Genomic DNA, 19,807 nt, shown 5'->3' on the forward strand with positions numbered 1-19,807 from the left:
AATTCCACCATCTTTGTTTTGGCGAAATTAGGCTCACAGGTTCAGGGTTACACCCTATTCCCACAGGAAGAAGAACAACGTGAGAACAACAAATGCTTTGCACTACCCTCTGATAAGCCTAAACTGCTCCTTTGCACAAAAGAATTCCTACATGTGTACGTCGTCCAGCAGTCAACATGAACATCACAAATCCATCTTCCTCACTATCGCTTGACAATGAGGCTTTTAGACGAGGAATTTTACGACAATCTGCGTTGATCGCTTTGCAAACTGTTGCAAAATAGTTCTCTTTCACGCAACTCTTGCATATCTGTCCAATGGCAGGACATTTACCTTCATGTAAAAAGGAAAATCCGCTTCGATACCACAACTTCTTTTTCTTTGAAGACATTACTTTTTGGCCTTCTACCTTGTATTTCGACTTACGTTTCATACTCAGGGCGGATTCACTTTGGACCTTGTTAGCTACTTGTCTGTCAGCTCTTTCTTCCGCTCCGGCGGCAATAGGTACTCGCTTCAATCTTAGTGACTCTTTCAGCATTCGCCATCTGAAGGAATCGGATAGGCAACCATTTATTACTATTAGACACGTGACCTGTTCATTGTTCATTGTTTAACTCATTGAACTTCCAATGCTTTATGAGGGAATCAAATCTTTATAGAAACTCATCTATCATTTCACCAGCTCTCTACCTCTCCTGACTAAAAATTAACCTTTCATAGTCGAGATTCGACATTGGAATGAACTTGGTGTTTAACTCTTCTTTGATTTGACGGTATGTCACTTCGTCTCCTTGTGGTATTTTCTTTATCACTTCTTTTATTCCTTCATCTGCTAAATTCTTTAGTTATTTTATGATCTTTTTGTCATTTGCTCACTCCAGTACATGAAATCATCAAGGATTTGAATCCAGGCAGTCCATCTGTCACCAATATTCTGCTTTTTGGCGGTATCAAAGGGAGGCAGTGGTTTAAGGAATGCAACAGCATCATAACCTATGGAACTTTCTGCTGTCGGGAGCAGAGCTCACTCTGGCAGCATCTGCTGCCCGGTTGTACCAGCACCATCGTCAAGCACTAGCTGTGTGCTGACATTTGGGTCATCACGCCCGCTCTACAGCTGTGAGGTGCTGTCTTCTTCCTTAGTGGTGGTGGTAGCAGCTTGGTCTCAGACACGGGTTCTTCACCCTTCTCACCTCTTTGTATTGTATGTAGTTTTTATTGCCTTTAGCATTTATTGCGTCAGAAATATTTTCACTGTTATCGCTGTCTTGCACTCGGCTAGCACTGCCTTTAGCGCTTCTCTGTACCTGGTTGTCACGGCCTTTAGCATTGTTGGATTGTATGAATGACAGATCTGTGTCGCATTGAAGCACAGTACATCTTGTCTTGACTTAACCAGCAAATTTCCAGCCGAGAGAAACAAACTTTCTTGTAAGACATTCACGGTCTTCACAGGCCTTGCACTGGCAGGATTGGCGCTTTGACTCCACATACGCCAACAATCTATTTTCACTTCAACTGAGGCGCATGTGGCATGCATGTGCAGTTTGCTGAGCAAGGGCAAACTCTCTGAGAAAGCACTCTCCGTTCTTTGGATCGCGGGGTTTATGTAACCCCCTATCTCTTAGACAGTTGTAGCGTCCTCCCCAGCCCAAGTACATGAAAATGATCATGCCACACACTGAGCTTGGTATTACACGCCTTTATTCCTCAGTGAGTAACAGTTAACTGAACATTCTACATCATGACTTCTATCACTCACACACTTACGTCACTGTTCTACTGAGTCCGTCAGGTACCTAAAATGGTCCCGTCATCTCTAACTTACAAGACGCTACAGGGTTGACCTCTTTCTGCTCCTAGAGACTATCCTCCGGTCTTCTCCATGGTGTACTGATTGGTTTGCCTCCCTATCATGGATCATTTCTCTGTTGAAGTGACTCAGCTCTATGGTTTCGCTCCTCTGTATCTTACATCTTGGCTTATACCCCTCCAGTCCTATTCTATTTCTAAAATAAAGAATGGTAGTTTATTTTTATCATTATCTATTGTGTCTGAATCTCATTTTTGTACTTCTTCCACCTCGTACAGTAATTGTCTACTGCTCATCCTTGTTTTGCTGAGAAAGTCAAGTTTCCAAAAGCAAAATCTTGGTTACTCAATGAGAGTGCATCAGAATTGTGGCAATGGACAATAGAGGTAAACTACATAACAACGAAGATAACCAGTAACTAAGAACTACCCCAGAAGCCAAGAAAAGTCCTTACAGTCTGTTTTCATGAAAGGCTATCCTAACTAATCTGACTGATGCTTGAAGGGGGGAGGAAGCATAATGCTGCTCTGAGCTGAAGCTTGCAATAGGTGCAGATAGTCCAGACTCCACAGGCCCTTGCTCATATTTTCAATGCCATGTCTTGTGCAAGACAGTTTCCCACACTTACGTTTTCATAAGTGTGAACAAAAAGAGTGTAGATGAAGAGTGTCCACCTACAACAAACCAGTTGTAGAGTTCACAGATGGGTCTTTAACTCACCACATTTGAGGGTTCCACTTTTGGACACACTGCGCGTCTGCTCTTTGCATGGACTCCAATCTTGAGGCACCAGCGTGTGAAAATCCAGGACGAGCTGCAGAGCCTCCTTCAGATTGCAGGTCTGAAAGGCTGTCTGGAAATCCGGGTTGAATGGTCGCCTAAGTAGCAGTGAGTTGGTAGCAAAGGATGACAACTCAATCTGGGAAACAGAGAAAATACTATATTTAATGGCATGCAGCAACACAACATTCCACTTGCAAAACTCAATGTGCTAGCACTGGAGACAGGGAGCACGTTAAGTGCCAAAGTCATTCAAAGACTTTATCAATGTTAGGATATTAAGGAACAGGAAAAAATGGTTAACAAGCAATGTCATTGTATGTCTCAGTGGGAAATGTTTACCCTGGCTGCAGGGCTACTTATGGCACCAATTGAACCTGAAATCATGTCGATGAGAAGGTCACTGAAGGGTCCATCCTAGCTCATTATACTGATTTGAAAATCTGTCGCAGGAAACAATATACCCAAGACACTGGTAAAAAGGCCTATTAACATGAACTTACCAGTAATGCACGTCAGGGTGCATGGATATCAGTATCCTTGACAATACTTTGGTCAGCTTCGCATTGTTCCAAGTGGGATTTATGAGGAGAATTGGATAGGATGTAGGTGCAGGTTGATGCATTAATGGCTTAGAAGTTTGAGAGTTTAAGGTTTAGCATGCTTGATCAGTTTTTCCCTGAAGAAACAGTCCTATTTAGAGGGTGTTTATTGAGAATCCAATGTCCAGCTGGAGGATAGTGAACAATGCAATCCTTATTTATCATACAATGAGCACTGCACATTTTTTCTCCAACATTTAAAAATGGTGTGAAAAAATAAGTAGTCTCATTGCCAACAGATATAACAGGAATGATGTCACACAGTGAGGAGCAAAGTAGAAGTTACTCTCTCTCAAACCCCCATACTCTCAGCACTGCAGGCCTAAGTTCAGCCAAAAAAACCTTTCTCAACCCAGCCCACGTTTCGCCTCCTAGGGTGGTACAAACTAAGATGACAGAAAGAAAAGGCACTTTTCAGAAAAGACTGAAAGAATAAGATTGCAGGAGCTTAATGCTTGGGAGTTAAAGGACAGAGAGGAAGCGAAGGGTCTTACAGTCGACACCAAATTCTACGCCACAGAAAAAAGAACAGTGTTATGGGAAGCCTACAAAACTGAGCTGAGGGACAGAGCCCAGAATTTGATTGCCTAAAAAAGGAGTAGAGAAAGTGCTGAACTAGACACACTGGAGGGTACGATTTTACAGCTTGAGACGTCGCTGACTTCACTCATGGATCATCTAACTATAAGGCAGATAGTGGGCGTACCAGGCAGAATACAGGGACTTGGCGCAAGAAAAGTCCAAACAAAAAAGATAGCATCCCTACACCAATTGTACAAAACAGGTGATAAGGCAGGCAAATTACTAGCGTGGCTCGGTCGCCGGGAACGGAACGCCGTATGGGTGCAGACATTAATGAGTCAGTCAGGGAACCACCATCAAACTAATATCTTGATAGTGGGCAAATTTGCACAGACATTTTAACAGTTTTACACTGCTAGACAGCTTCATGGCTCACAAGGATTTGTCTTATACTTGACCCAGATCACTGAGCCAGCTCAGGATGCAGAGGACCATGAGCCCCTGGAGGCAGGATGTATGTTGGGTGAGGAGCAGGATACGGTGGCTAACCTGCGAATGGGGAAAACACCAGGTCCTAATGGCATCCCAGCTGAGTTTTAAAAAAATGTGAACTTACTAGGGATGCATGCATTTTCTGAACCTGTTTAGGGAGGGAAAGAGAAAGGAGAGCTACCTCTGGAACTCCAGACAACAATAATAGTGGTCATTCCTGAAGAGGGTAAACCCAAGGATAAGTGCGAATCATACCGCTCTATCTCCCTATTAAACACAGAAACCAAAATACTGGCAACCATCTTAGTGACAAGCCTAATCCAAGTAATTATCCCATTAATATATCGCGACCAATCATGATTCATGCCTGGAATGTTGCCCCGCAACAATTTGCGACACACACACGACTGAATGACAATGATACAGGCCCGACAGTCATGCCATGTATTCATGTCATTAGACGCTTAGAAAACATTAGACGCTGTCCATTGGACCTTCCTGGAGCAGATTCTCTTGAAGTTCAGCTGTGGCCCACAAATTCAGAAGCAGGTTGCGCTGTTATAAAAAAAACCTGATGGCCTCCGTCAGGCTCACTGAGAAAACATTGGAGGAATTCCCCATAGAAAGAGGGGCGAGACAGGGCTGCTCCTTCTCCCAGTTTGTGAGAAAGTGCCATCTTTCTTGCCCCCCACTTTTTTCAGAACTGCTGATGTGCTTTGACTGAGTGTGCCCTGGGTTCCTGCCAACCAGGTACCCAGGGCCTGTGTTCCTTCCCTAAAACTGTGTTGAAACTAAAACCCAATTGGCATCTCTGGCCACCTATCAGCCCCTAGTAAATGGTACTCTAGGTACCCAGGGCATGGTGACCAGAGAAGACCCCTGAGGGCTGCAGCACTTATTGTGCCACCCTCAGGGGCCCTGTACTCGGACACCCTCACACTGCCTTTGCAGGCTGAGTGTCTAAGTAACAGAACTAAACAGGGAGTCGACATGGCACACCCCTGTGTGCCATGCCCACAGAACCCACTGCCCTGGCATACTTCAGTCACCCCTCTCGCCGGGTGCCCTATGCCAGAGGTGTGGGTACAGGTGCATGAGCCCTGTGCCCCTACAGTACACAGGGCCATTCCTGGGCACTAAGTGCAGTGATTCCATTAAGAGTATATGGTGCTGGGAGGTTGTCACTACGAACTCCACAGCACCATAATGGCTACACTGAAGACTGACAAGTTTGGTACCAATCTTCTCAGCACATTAAACCCGCACTGATGTCAGTGTGGGATTTAATGTAAAGTGCACCAGAGGGCATCTTAGAGATGCACCCTGAAAACCTAACCTACAATCCACGTCTCGGCTGAGTGGCTGCAGAGGCTGCCACACAGCAGACATGTTGCTGGACCCCTGGCTCTCCTGGCTCTGCAACAATGCACATCCTGGGCTAGGTGCTAGGTCTCCTCCCCAGGATGGGCAGGGGGAAGCTTCAAAGACATGCCGCCTCTGTGAGCTTCTCCAGACCACTTGCTGCCCCCAACAACTGACCCCCACCAGTTATGACCCCCCACTCTGGCGGGAAGACTGGAGGGAAAAACTACGTCAGGAAGGGGGTTGGGGGGTGCCAGCCTATGCCAACCCCACCCCTCAGGTGGGGGAGACGAGGTGAAGCACGACCCCGGGCTCTGGCCATCTTGAAGATGGGGAGCCCTGCCCAATCACAGCTAGGCTCCTGCCCCCCTCCCACAGGAGAGGACCAGGCTAGGACAGGGCCCTATTGGTCCCTGTCCTTGCCCTACCTGTAACGCTCCTAAATTCAGTATTTAGGGGCTCCCTGAACCTTCCGTCCTCAGATCCCGCTAAGAAAAGAAGAAAGAAGATCAAGAGGAAGAAAACCCGCCGTGCAGCTGCTAACAGGACGACAACAACTGACTTGGCCCCAACCCTACCAACCGGCCTGTCGATCCTGGAACCTGCTCCTGCCTAATCCCGGCGACTCCTGCGGACAGCAACATTGGGACACCCAGAGGACCTGCCTGTCTTGACCCTCTTAAAGCCTGGGACTCCCATCATCAGAGGCTTTGCTGCAACAACACCCTGAGGGAGGATCCTTGGGGTACCCCGCGGATGATCTCGGAGGCTTTGGAACCTAACGGGGGGAGGCGGACGCTCAGAGTTCTGCCGGAGAGGAAGGAGGTGGTCCATTTCAGAGCCTTGTCTCGGATCCCTGCGGCATGGAGGCATGCGCGTAGTGTGCGGTGGCAGATGGTGTCAAAGGCGACGGAGAGGTCTAGGAGGATGAGTGCTGCAGTCTCCCTGTTGTCTAGCAGGGTCCTGATGTTGTCGGTGGCGGCGATGAGGGCGGTCTCGGTGCTGTGGTTGCTGCGGAACCCTGACTGAGAAGGGTCCAGGATTCTGTGCTCTTCGAGGTATCGGGTTAGCTGTCTGTTAACGATTTTCTCTATGACCTTGCCCAGGAAGGGGAGCAGAGAGATGGGTCGGATGTTCTTGAGGTCTCTTGGGTTTGCCTTGGTTTTTTTTGAATAGGGCGTTGATCTCGGCGTGTTTCCAGCTCTCTGGGAAGGTCGCGGTCTCAAGGGAGAGATTGATGACGTTGCTTGCGACGGCGGGATATCATTGGTGTTAAATCTGGGGTTGGACAGTTCCTTCACTATGTTGAAGAGCTCCTTGCTGTCATGTCCATTGTTGTCGAGGCGGTCTTTGAGGAAGCTCTTCTTGGCAGCCCTGATGAGGTGGTGGTGGTTGCGGACGGCGTCCTTGTGTGCTGCGTGGCTGTCCGGAGTTTGTTCACTGTGCCATTTCTTCTCTTGCTTCCGGCAGGCTTGCTTGGAATCTAGGAGTTCTGGGGTGAACCAGCTGGCCATCTTGCTGGTATCTCTGTGGGGGGGTTTCTTCAGCATGCGAGGGTGTTGGCACAGTCGTCGATCCAGCGTCTGAGGTTGTGGGCAGTGTCGTCGGTGTTGGAGGGTTCGGTGGGTGGGCTGAGAGCGAGGTTTGCATGTAGTTGGTCTTCGGTGATTTTGCTCCAGCGGCGGTGGGGGATCTGTTGGGTGCAGCGGTGGGTTTCTGGAAGGTGAAGTGGATGCAGCGGTGGTCGGTCCAGAGGAGTTCGGTGGTGTGGCTGACGGAGACGTGCAGGCTTGAGGAGAAGACGGGGTCAAGCGTGTGGTCGGCGGAGTGGGTGGGCGTTGTGACGAATTGTCTCAGCCTGAGGTTGGCGAGGTTATCGATCAGGGTTGTGGAGTTGTTGTCGTTGTTGTTCTCAAGGTGAAAGTTCAGGTCTCTGATGAGGATGTAGTGGGTGGAGGTCAGGGCGTACGTGCTGATGAAGTTGGCGATGGAGTCGCTGAACTGGGGGCGGGTTCCTGGGGGTCGGTAGACGAGGGTGCCTCTGAGGGTGGAGTTGGGGTCTGTGTGGATCTGGAAATGGATGTGTTCTGTGGTGCTGAGCGCGTTGTCGGTGCAAGTCGAGACCCTGATGCAGTTCTTGTGGACAATGGCAATTCGACTCCTTTGGTGCGGTCTCTGCGGGTGATCTTGTAGCCGTCTAGGATGGTTATGGCGATGTCGGGTGCGGTGGAGTTGTTCAACCAGGTCTGTGTCAGGAAGGCGACGTCCGGGGAGGTTGTGTTGAGCAGGTCCCAGAGCTAGACGGCGTGTTTGCGTACGGAGCGGGTATTCAGTAGTATGCATCGAAGGTGGTTGAGGTCTTTATTGGCGGGTGGTTCGTCGGCTCTGTGGCTGGTGTAGCTACAGTTCCAGCAGGGCAAGGGACCGTGTGTGTTTCGGGGCGGTCTTGAAGCAGTTGTGGTTCCGCCCGGGGTTGAGAGCATGCAGAGTGCTGGCGTCGTAGTGGTGGCGGTTGTCGTGGCGGGTGCGGGAGCCAGGGGTTCTGGCGCTTGGCGCGGTCCAGTCGCGAACGGGCCCAGACAACCTACCCCATGCCAAACTCCTGTTCAGTGCACTGGGCTTAGTGGTGACCAAATGAGATATTGCAAGGTACTGGGGTGTCACGGAGACTCCCTCCCTACAGGAGTGGCGACGCGGAATGGATCACTACATGGTGGCAGAGAAGGTGACGTCTAACAGTAGGGACGGCTCCGGTAAATTCCTTAAGATCTGGGTATGGTGGAGGGAATACTATGGAATGGACATAGTGAGTGACGGCACTGCCCTACCCATGCTTCAAGGAGGTGGAGAGACCGAGATGGAATAGGAATGAGCGGGATGGTTATGCACATTCACATTTGATGTGTCTCCATATGGTGGCCATGTAAACCTCAATGTCTAGTGAACTCTTCAGGGCAATACATGATCGCTCTTCTAAATCGTTGGTGCATATTCGCATTACTGGGCATCGGTTGTGTAAGAATGTCAAATGTTTCTTGTTTGATGTTTCCTGCATGAAAATAATAATAATACATTTTAAAACATGCAGGAGATTCTACAATATGTTAAACGGAGTCCTACAAATAGGAAAACGTCAAGAATGTAAAATGGAGAAGCATAAAACAAACTACATTAAAAGAACTAAAATCAAAATGCTGTCCATCATGACTTGGCAAGCCCGGGCATGAACCAAAAATGGAAGAAGCAAGGGAAAGAGGCAAAAATGTATGTTATAAATACCAGAGCGACACGGTGTTTGCAGCAATACCACCCAAAAAGGAATCAGAAAGTAAGGTGGCAAAACCATACTGTATATGGTCGAGGTAAAGGAGAATGCCTGGAAGTAGAAGTTAGGAGTGAGCACCATACTTGGAATCAACTCCAGCATGCTGAGTTTGAGGCTGCCAGAAGCATGAGGAGCAGCAGAAGTAGGTTAAGCGGGTGCCAATAGGGAAACTATCAGCATGCACCACGCAAACAAAGCTGCCCTGTACTTTCAATGTTTTAATTATATTTATATAATCTATGTGGTGCTCCGTCACGTTCGTAGATGTGCAGATTTTCTTTGCCGGATACAAACAGACAGTGAGACCAACTTTTGCATAGGTTACTGAAAAAACATTTGAGAGACAAATTGACATTATTCAACCAATATAAATTAGATTCCTTTCTATGTGACCAACACACGTCAGAGGAATACCAGTTTTGAGACTGTTAGCAAATACTTTTTTTCAATACTAATTTTAAGCAACCAGAAAGGCAGGCTGGTATAATGGGTTGTGTAAATGAACAGCAGCCCTTGTGGCCTACTTCAAAAAGTTTATATGTTGCGTAACGGTAAGATGAAAAAGAACATTTATTCTTAAGCAATACCATGTTAGCGAGTATTCAGAGTACAAGTATGGCTTTGTGGACTCTAAATGTGGTTGAGAAGAAGATGGGTCAGTATTCAGGGACCAAAATAAAAGGCGAGCTAGACTTGCCCCTATTTCATCAACCCCAAGATTCAAAGAATCAGGTTACGGTTCATTTAATTATTCTGTTCTGTCCATGCCTACAGCTTATAATGAACAGCATCAGAGAAAATTTTTTAGAATTCTTGAATGGGGAAGCAATTTGCAGGCTACGACTCAAGAGGTCGGTCATAACAATGTATCAATGTTTCTTTCAAATTGAAAATGCAGCTCCCAGCAAAGCTCATCATTTAACATGAACATGTGTGTGGGATCAATCAATAACAAGTCAGACAACTAGATGTACAGGATATTTTTCATTGATTCTAGATATTTCCAGTGCTAGGAGTTTTACTATATTAGCTGCATCTTTAAGAGCAATGTTGAGTGTATTTTCTTGAATAAAAAGTTTTCTTACCTCTTAAGCATATTTTTGAAGGATACATGACTTCTCAGCTTATTCTTTACCTTATGGCTATCTTCCTGGTGCCAGACGGGATGTGGAAACTTTTTCCCTGGCAAAAGCTCTGCAGGGTTGCCAAGTGGGGTCTAACAGCCTCAGGAACTACGCCTCACATTGCGGATGGGATGACTTTCGGGTATATATTGTCAACTTACGCATTGGCGTGCGTTCCCGGTACTTTGTCTGCCTACCTTTGAATATTGCAGAGAATAACCAATTGCATCATACTGTATGAACTATAGCAATGGATACAGCACACGAACAAGAAACGTTTCACCAGTAACACTCTTTTTGGTGTATACGTTATCTGATAGATTCCTCACTGTGTGCATATCCCCAGGCACCAAACTGGATTCCAGCAATTCCTTCGCATGCCAGTAGGTGGTGTCATCCAGGTCAACTGCGCCACACCTCGAAACGATGCCGTAGCCATGCATGTTGACGTCAGTTTGTTTCTGAACTCTGTCTGCACTGACAGACATATTGCCATTATTTGATCAAGTTTGATAGTGTGCAGACCTCTACATTGGGACTTTTTAAAAGTTTAATAAAAAAGAAGCCATTCCACAGATGTGGAAGGTGGCAGGGTCAATAAGGAATCTGCGGTTAGATAGAGCATCCACCAGAACGAGCGTTACCAAAGGTTATTAACTTATTCTTCAGATGGATACTTCCAACCTCAGACTACTCACCTTGTGAATAGACACCACAACAATACCTCCCATGGTTGGGGGTCTGTGGAATGTCTCAGAATAAAAAGTCTTGCAAGATTATAGGATCAAAACGTCTCTCCCAATGTACTGGACTATTAAGACAGAAGTGCTTCGCAAATGTTGAACTGACACCCACGTTGCAGCCTGACAGATGTTGAGGATAGGCAGTCAGAGTACCAATGCAGTGGTAGCAGCCCATGGTCCTGATAGATGAGCTTTCACGTCCTCTGGGGGCTGCTTCTTGGCCAGGATGTAGCAGATTCTGATGCAGCAGACTTTCCACCTTGAAATGGGTTATTGTTTGCACTGCTTTACTCTTCTTTGCTCATGTGAATCCTACAAACAGCTGATTGTCCAATCGATGGCCCTTTGTATGACTGAGGTCAAAGTTCTTTTGGGTCCGAAACAATGGAGCCCTTCTTCCTCTTTTAAGGGATCAGGTTGAGCAAAGAATTGCTGGAAGGTTGTTGGGTAGACAGATATGGAAAGGTGGTGGTTGGGAATCCTGCCCTAGTCCTGAGCACCAAATTCTCTAGAAAAAATATGGTGTATATTTGCTGGAGATATGAAGCTGGCTCTCTATACAGTGCACCAAAACGAGGTACACTGTGCAGTGTCCAGGCGACCCCTATTGGTTTACTGAGGCCAGAGGCACAAGTAATAATCCCAATTGCTCTCTTTTGTGGTAGTGTGGACGAGCAGTTTAGGTTTATCAGAGGGTAGTGCTAAGCATTTTTTGTCCTCACAGAGGCAATAAATGAGACACACGCTCAAGAATAAAACAGACCAAATTAGACAAGCATTTGCAGTGCAATAGGTCTCGCATTAGGAAAGTTTGAGGTATTGGTATTGTAAATGACAAATTTTGTATTGATGTGTTGGTTTTAAAAATAGCGAAATTAATAGCTTTGTCATTAACAAAGCCAATAGTTATAACTTTTGCAAATGTGACACCTATAGAATTTGCAATGCAATATGTGTTGTATTTACGTGACTTAGATGTATTGATGTTACAAATAACAATGGCTTTTAATTTTTTTAAATAATTAATACTTAAATAAAAGTTATTGTAATTTATGATGGCAATAGCTGAAACTTTTGTAAATAACTTTTGTGAAGATTATGTTCAGTGTATTTTATTGTGACGAAAATCCAAGAACAGAAGTGAAATATTAACATCTTTTTGTGACATTTGTAATAAAGCTTGAAACATTGAGAGACCATATTTGAACCAGTTGTTGAATGGTTGCACAGATTGATGCTGTGGCGGCGCTGAGTGATGCTTTGGCGTTCAGTGATGCTGTGGTAGCGCATAGTGATGTTGTGGTGCCCCCGAGTGATGCTGTGGTGGTGCCGAGTGATGCTGTGGTGATTCGATAGATAGAGTGAGGGCGACAGATAGATAGAGGGAGGGCGATAGATAGATAGAGTGAGGGCGATAGAGTGAGGGCAATAAATAGAGTGAGGGCGATAGATAGATGGATAGATAGATAGATAGATAGCGAAAGATAAATAGAGTGAGGGCAATAGAGTGATTGTGATAGATAGAGTGAGGGTGTTGTGCATGTGTGGTTGTTGTGTGGTTGTGTGTGGGGTTGTGTGTGTGTGGTTGTGTGTGTGGAGTTGTGTGTGTGTGTGTGTGAGGTTGTGTGGGGGGGGGTTGTGTGTGTGGGGGGGGTTGTGTGTGTGGGGGGTTGTGTGTGTGGGGTTGTGTGTGTGGGGTTGTGTGGGGGGGTTGTATGGGTGTGGGGGCGTTATGTATGTGTGTGGGGTTGTGTGTGTGGGGGGTTGTGTGTGTGGGGGGTTGTGTGTGTGGGGGGTTGTGTGTGTGGGGGTTGTGTGTGTTGTGTGTGTGTGGTTGTATGTGTGTTTGGTTGTGTGTGTGTGACCTGGGATACCTACTGGCCAAAAGATAAATTGTGCGGAAATGGGCGAATTCTGACAGACCAAGAATGTACGGCTGGGCGAAGGAAATGTAGAGGTGTCGAGCCCTGGAAAAACTGGTGTACAAAGGCTGGGGATGCCCCAGGAATTTGTGAAGATATGGGATGTCTGGGGCACGGTGGAATGCCAGTGAACCCAGCTGAGGGGAGTGCAGACCAAGAAGGGATTGGGGGGGGGGGGGGGCACGCAGACAACCGGAGATGTGTGCTGGGTGAAGATAGTGCGCAGTTAGTGCCAGACAGGCAGGGGGTGTTAATTAAGTCCCTTGTGAGGAAGAGCCTGTTGAGGTCACTCAGTGTGGCATCCCACGGGAGGGATGAAAACACAGGAACATTATTGATTATAATTAACCCCCTCCCCCCATTCTGCATGTCCCCTCCCCTATCTCTCCCTGCCCCCTGTGGCTTCTGATTCACAAAGGAAGAAAGACAAAAGCAAGAGTGAGGGAGGGGGCAAGGGGTGCGCTTTACAGGTGGGTGCAGTAAAGGGTGAGCGCTCAGAATGAGTGAACGAGAAGGGTATCAGATGAGAAAGGGGGGACACAAGAAACAGAATTCGAAAATGGGATTTAAAGTGTGAAACTGTATAAAATAAAGGAAGGGAAAGAGAAACACAGTAGTAAGCAAACAGATAAACTGACATAGAACGAAATAGAATGAGAGAATGGATGAAGTCCGGTGACGAGAATTCTAAATAGTTGGAGAGAAACACAGAGGAGGAAAAAATGTCTAGAGAAGTAGAGACGGGGAAGGAACAGAAGGGGAAAACGAGAACGCCACAAGCAAAACAGTTTAAGTAAATATCTTAAAAGAAATGTAAATCACAGTGCAACTACACACATATCAAATAGAAAGATGGGCAGGGGGGTTGTGGGGGGATGGAGACGGCGCACACGAGTGAGGGCGTAGTACATGGCTGATGGAAACATCTATTATATCAAGTAAACCCTCCAACAACATTTTTATGACAATGTGCAAAGGGATGTATTGATTAAGTGCCATGCAGAGGGTTGATAATCATAGAAGACATTATAAATTAAGTGTAGTCCATAATACCTATGTACAATGTTGAACATTCACTTGTATATTTCCTTTCATAGTAGGCCAATTTGGCGTTCGGTGAAATTACTGTTTGCAGAGATCTTCAACAAAGCCTTGCTGTGTTGTTGTGAATGTATGTAGCCTGTGATGTAATGTATTTACCAGAGTTTGCACCCCTCCTCCCTCCACTCCCCCTCCTCCACACGCTAAGCGTGTTTGCCTACTGGAATGGGAAAGAAATCGGGAAACCAGAGAGAAATAGTATAAAGTATGTCTATATTGATTTAGGACGGTATAGTGTTAACTTTTATGCTTCACCGGATGGAAGTCAATTACTAAAATGCCTTTACAACCTAGAAGGTAGTAACTAGGGCAGGGAGACATGGGAGGCAGAGGTTCATGGGAGAGAAAATACACAGCATAGATGCACAGGAGACAGGTAGAAGAAAGAGATGCACAGGAGACGGATGGAATAGAAACACGGGAGACAGAGACAGATCGATGAAGGAAAGAGAAATAGAGTGAGGGCGATCGATAGATAGAGTGATTGCGATAGAGTGAGTGCGATAGATAGACAGACAGAGTGAGGGGGATAGATAGAACAACAGATAGATAAAGTGTATTTATGTTGCATTGAGTAGAGTGTAAGTATGAGGTGTGTAATTATATAGAACTGAGTGTTATTATGTGGAGTGTATTTACGTTGCATTGAGAAGAGTAATTATGTGGTGTGTAATTATGTGGCACTGAATGGTAATATGGGGAGTGTATGTTGTATTCAGTAGAGTGTAATTTTGTGGCGTGTAATTATGTGGCACTGAGTGGTATTTGGAGTGTATGTTGCATTGAGTGCAGTGTAATTATATAGCATATAATTATATGGCACTGAGTGGTATTGTTTGGAGTGTATGTTGCATTGAGTGCAGTGTAATTATGTAGCATATAATTTTGTGGCACTGAGTTTTATTATTTGGAGTGTATGTTGCATTGAGTGCAGTGTAATTATGTAGCATATAATTATGTGGCACTGAATCGTATTATGGAAAGGTTATGTTGTATTCAGTAGAGTGTAATTATGTGGAGTGTAATTATGTGACCTAATAAATAACACCTACTTTTATAAAAATTTCAATATCAAGAACATCATGATCGAGTAAGTACTTTGAGATAATGATTTTTACAGGTAAGCAAAATGTTCACTTAAATTAGTTTTTACGCGGCAATGCTTCCCTACGGGACAAAAGGTATATACTGCAAACAGTTACTTGCAAAAGGTTTCCAGCGGTCCCCTTCAGGACTTAAGGTGGTAGGGGGGCATAGTCCAAACAACCACCAACCTGCCCTGGAGCTTACAGGTGCAGATGTGCTGGTCTGGTTGGTAGCTCTGTGCGCCACACTGAAGGAGAGGTGGGGGTCCTACAAACATGCTGCAGAGGGGGACTTGGGGACAAGTCAGGGAGCTCCCCACTGGAGGGTTGGTTCATGAGGACCCTGGGAGCAAGGAAGCACAGTCGGTTCTCAGGAACCGGGGCTTGGGAGCACAGATGCAGGGTGTTTAGGTTGGCTGGGCTTGTGCGTCACAGTCACTCACAGTTGTCAATTTTGGAAGTCAAGAACACAAAAACAGGACAGCTGGGCCACTCTCGAAGTGGATCTCTGTGGTGCTGACATCCCTAGATGGCTGCTGGGTCTCTGAGTCAGTGGGGCCGGTTTGGACTCGAACAGGCTTTGGTTGCTTAAAGTGGTCCGATACTGCGGGTATTGGTGCTGTGTGACTCCGGTTGGTCCTGATACCTTCTCACTTGATGGGGAGATGAATCTGGCCTACTGGAGCACAGTAACCTCTTCCTGAGCGGATGCTGCATCGGTGGAACCGGAGGACGGCAGACCGGTGGACCAGACTTTACTGCTTGGTGCCTGCAAGCTCCAGGGGAGTAGCTCCTCTACTCGAAGGGAGATTGCAGGCAATTTGCGAAGTGCTGGCAGTCTACCGGGGTTCTTGGCAAATGTACAGCGGCAGGACGAGTTGCTTTGTTGAGAGATTGTCAGGAAAGGTGCAGGCAGGCATGGTTTGACCTCAGCTGGTGGTCAGTTCTCGCTTCTTCTTCGCTCTTCTTTGTCCTCTTCTTCTTGTGTCCATCGAATCTTAGTTCCCGGTGTCAGGGGTGGCACCTAAATTATCAATTTAGGGGTGTTATGGGAAGTGTAAGGTAGATGTCAATGGGCTAATTACCTTTGGGGTGCCTACACTTCGCATTTGACCACTTCCTGTGGGGAGTGGGCATAACCCTGACCTAGTGTATCTAATTTCACCAAAAACCAAGATGGTGGTATTCTACTTTTCGTGTTCACTTCAGGTAGCACAGCTTAGGGATGTAACTAGCCTGATAATGAACAAGCCTCCTGACTAGCTAATTTTCCACCTGTCCTGGTGCCAAATGGGCAGGGGGGGGGGGGGGGTATTTTCACAGTCTGGGTGAAGCTGTGGTCGCATATCAAAGGTAGCAGAGACCTTTGAAGCCTCCTGCACCCTCTTTAGAACCCATGCCCTAGGTACCAGGGGTAACATTTACTAGGGAGTTACAGGTGTGCTAAAGGTCTTGCCAATTGTGGAACAATTGCAGTTATCTTGTTCTTGGGAAAGAACACGGGCACTGGGGACCTGGTTAGCAGGGACCCAGTGCAGTTCACTCAAAGTTGCATCAAACATCAGGCAAAAAATGTGGGTGACCATGTCAAAATGGGGCACTTTCCTACAGCAACTCATTCATGTGAAAAGCTGATGTTATCACTATGAGAAATATTGTTTTCAGAGTCATATGGCGTGGAGGACAGCTATATATTGGCTTAAATAGGGTGCCCATCAATTATGTGAGAACCAAATTAAGGTCCCACTCAGTGGCGGCCTGTGACATTTGAAAGCGGTGAGGTTCAAAAGTTGGGAATGACTTATGTAGCAAGTGAAGCAAGCAAACATAATTGGCAAACATGTATTCCAGTCACATACTTTCTAACTAATAACCAAGAAGAGGTACAACTCTAATTTGTCACAGATAATAATTTGTTTAGGGCCATTTAATATCACTAACAGAGCAAAATGTGTAGTTAAGGTATGGATTGCTGCAGTTCTGTTTCAGGACACACAAATGAAAATGAAGGCTGGGTGCTGTGACAAAGAAAAAGATATACAGCAGTATAAATGTATTCTGCAAATGTATTAGAGTTGAGGTAGTAGACTTTCAATGCACGGCAAGGGACGCAGATTCTAAAAAGGCGGCCAATATTTATCCGTTTATAAGAGGTATATCATAGGGTGTAAACAAAAATGTGAGCACTATCTGTCCCCTTGCTAGCAGGCCCCAACCACCTGGAGACTGACAAGGATAATGACCTGAGATATGCTGGGTTCAATCATACATATACTCATGCTGGGCATTTATATTTATTATGTTTCTGTCATTTAATTTTCTTAGCCTTTTGTTTGCTGGTCTGGTGCACACTCTGTAAGAGCTGCTTGCCCTGTTCCAGCTGCTTTGAGTTCCATCCCAGTTTCCCTTTATATGGCCTGGTAGTTTCTGACATGGCTTTGGCTAAGTCTTCCTCGGTCTGTGATTGACGTGACACAGCTGAGAGGGTTGACAAGAGCTCAACGAACAGATACTTCTAATATCTGAGATGAGGGGGTGTGGGGTAGCGGCGGTGAGGGGACGTAGGCGGCCAATTGCCTCAGAGTGACAGTGGTGAGTGAAGCATCGGGGGCTCAGTGGACCAGAGAAGCCGTAAAATCCATACTCCGCTCCATAGCACACCTCTGCCTCCACTGCCTGTCGGAGCGGGGAAAGTGCAAGCCAGTCCCAGTCTGGGTGATGTCATGCAGTATGAGCCCAGCATCAGGAGATCTAACACAGCCTGCTTAAAATCTGCCAACTGGTTTGACTAGTGTATAGAGCAAATTCCATGTTCAGTTATCAACAAAATATCGAAATGCAAAAATCGAATTTATGCTTTAACATTGGAAGGCAAAAAAGGTCTAAGGATGTTAAACGTGAATGTCCCTGTCCCCCCACTAATTATCCTAAAATTTACTCCACAATCCATCACATCCTCTCTGGAATGCATATGTTTTAACTTTAGTTGCTGTTTACACCGATGCATATCTATTGCCTGCTGTTTTTTTTTTTACCCTTGTCTTTCCCTTGTATATTTCACAGTCTGTATTTTGACCTATTACCCGCTGTACACACACATCACAGGCAACCAGACACTCAAAGCTCAGCCCTACGTTTCCAAATCCAGGCCCCTTGCTTGCTCTGTTTAAAAAACTAAACAGGCAGCCTCTAAAAGAACTTCAGCTGGTGCAGTGCAAACAAGCCCCCTCCCACATCTGGGCCTCGATTCCACTCCACCTGCTGCCCCATTGGTAGATACACCCCTGACATGTTTGTATTTCAACCTGTGTGAGCTCCAGTGCTACACTGAAAGATTGGGACCGTCACAGAGGTCATGAACTCTGCAGAGGAATGGTTCTTAACCTGGGGTCTGCTGACCCTTACAGGTCTGTAATTCCATTTGATTACTGGCCTGGCCTTATCCACTGAAGTGTGCCCCTGCCGCCCACTCTTCCTTGAAAGCGTGGGCCCGCAAGGGACTACTACCTGAAGATTTGCAAACCACATACATATATACAGCAACCACCTCCATACAGATATACCTCACACAGCGACATTTCACCTCAAACTACAGGCAGTGTATGATATACCAGGCATTTTATAGTACAATTCATATACACTATCATCTCAAGTGAGAGGAAAAATCCACTTCTTATTTGTAAAGCCTGCTTTTCACATTAAATCCTGCGGATGACAGTAAGCCTCCACGATTCTGGAACATTCAATCACCCAAAGGAAACACAAACGCAGTCATCTTTATAAATGACATTAAAAGGACTTTCTATAATCTGCTCAGTGACCAGGTGCTCTGTGGACAGGCCCTTCCACAAAACACAGGGCAGAACTTCTCAGGGAAAGGGAACTTTCCAACTACCTTTATCTTTTCATCTGCATGTTAGCAGCCAGACCTTACATCCATTAACCTTCAAACTAAGCTGAAGGGCAGCGATTTCTAAGCTTTCTCTTTCAGACTGCCGCTAGTCCCACTGTGGCCAAGCAGCCTTAGGCTGAACATAGAGAAGTGCAAAATATGAGAAAATACACACAATGGTCAATAAATGAGACACACAACTCAAGAAGGAGATCCACATCAATTTATAAAAAATAGTAAGTGTCTTTATATATATTTAGGCATCAGAAGAAAATCGTTCAGGTAAGTACGCTTTTAAAGGAAAATACTTTTCAGTTCAAAAGGTTGGCAGTGCAATTTCTGACCTCTGCAAAGATAATCTACGAAAGGAAAATCATATGCGGTTTACCAATACTTGTCAGCGACTTACAGGACCAGCGTCATGGGTCAAAGGTGAGTACAGGGCAAGGTCTAAGGCAGCACCAACAGGTCACCTCCAGTGCCATAGGGCGGCCGCATGCAGTGGTGCTAACGCTCGGGTGCCCAATGCAAACCAAAGGGAATCGGTCCAGTCACAAAGAGGCTGCAGGAGGGGACAGAGGTTAATCCGGAGAAACCAACAAGTGGCTTTGGTTCTTGCAATGCTGGGGGGTGTGGGGACACCTTCTGGTCCTCTTTTCCTCAGGCCTGGGTGTCCAGGTGCAGAGGATCTTTGGGGTGTTGGGTTTCTCTGTCCAGCAACACTTGTGGTTGAGGGGGGGGGCCTGTCGACAGAGGCTGCAGGTGACGTCGGGGAGTTCACCAGGACTCACTCCAAGGTGACTCAATACCTTGAGGGTTTGGGGATCACGCTGACACCGTTGCCCAACTTCAACACAAGCTGGGGGGCTCGGGTGCAGTGGTGCTTGGCGGCGTCAGATTTTGGCAGGGCAGGAGACCTCTTGGTTCTTCTTTTGCTGTCTGCAGGATGCAGGGGACACTTCAACTGAGCAGCGGGGGTCTTCATTTCTGGGCGAAGGCTGGCAGGACTCCCGGGTTTTGGGGGCTCAACAGCTGCAGGAC

General features: G+C 46.4%; 1 protein-coding gene across 2 annotated transcripts in view; it reads right to left on the reverse strand.

Moving 5' to 3' along the window:
* Positions 1-19,807, reverse strand: part of GON4L (gon-4 like) — a 421,863-nt gene that overhangs the window by 126,438 nt on the left and 275,618 nt on the right. For both annotated transcript variants that reach the window (XM_086947415.1, XM_086947414.1), the window contains exon 18: positions 2,537-2,735. In XM_086947415.1, the coding sequence (XP_086803541.1) occupies positions 2,537-2,735 (199 nt within the window). The remainder of the gene's footprint in view (positions 1-2,536; positions 2,736-19,807) is intronic.

Source organism: Lissotriton vulgaris, chromosome 12 (genome assembly GCF_964263255.1).
Source record: "Lissotriton vulgaris chromosome 12, aLisVul1.2, whole genome shotgun sequence".
NCBI classification, from domain to species: Eukaryota; Metazoa; Chordata; class Amphibia; order Caudata; family Salamandridae; genus Lissotriton; species Lissotriton vulgaris.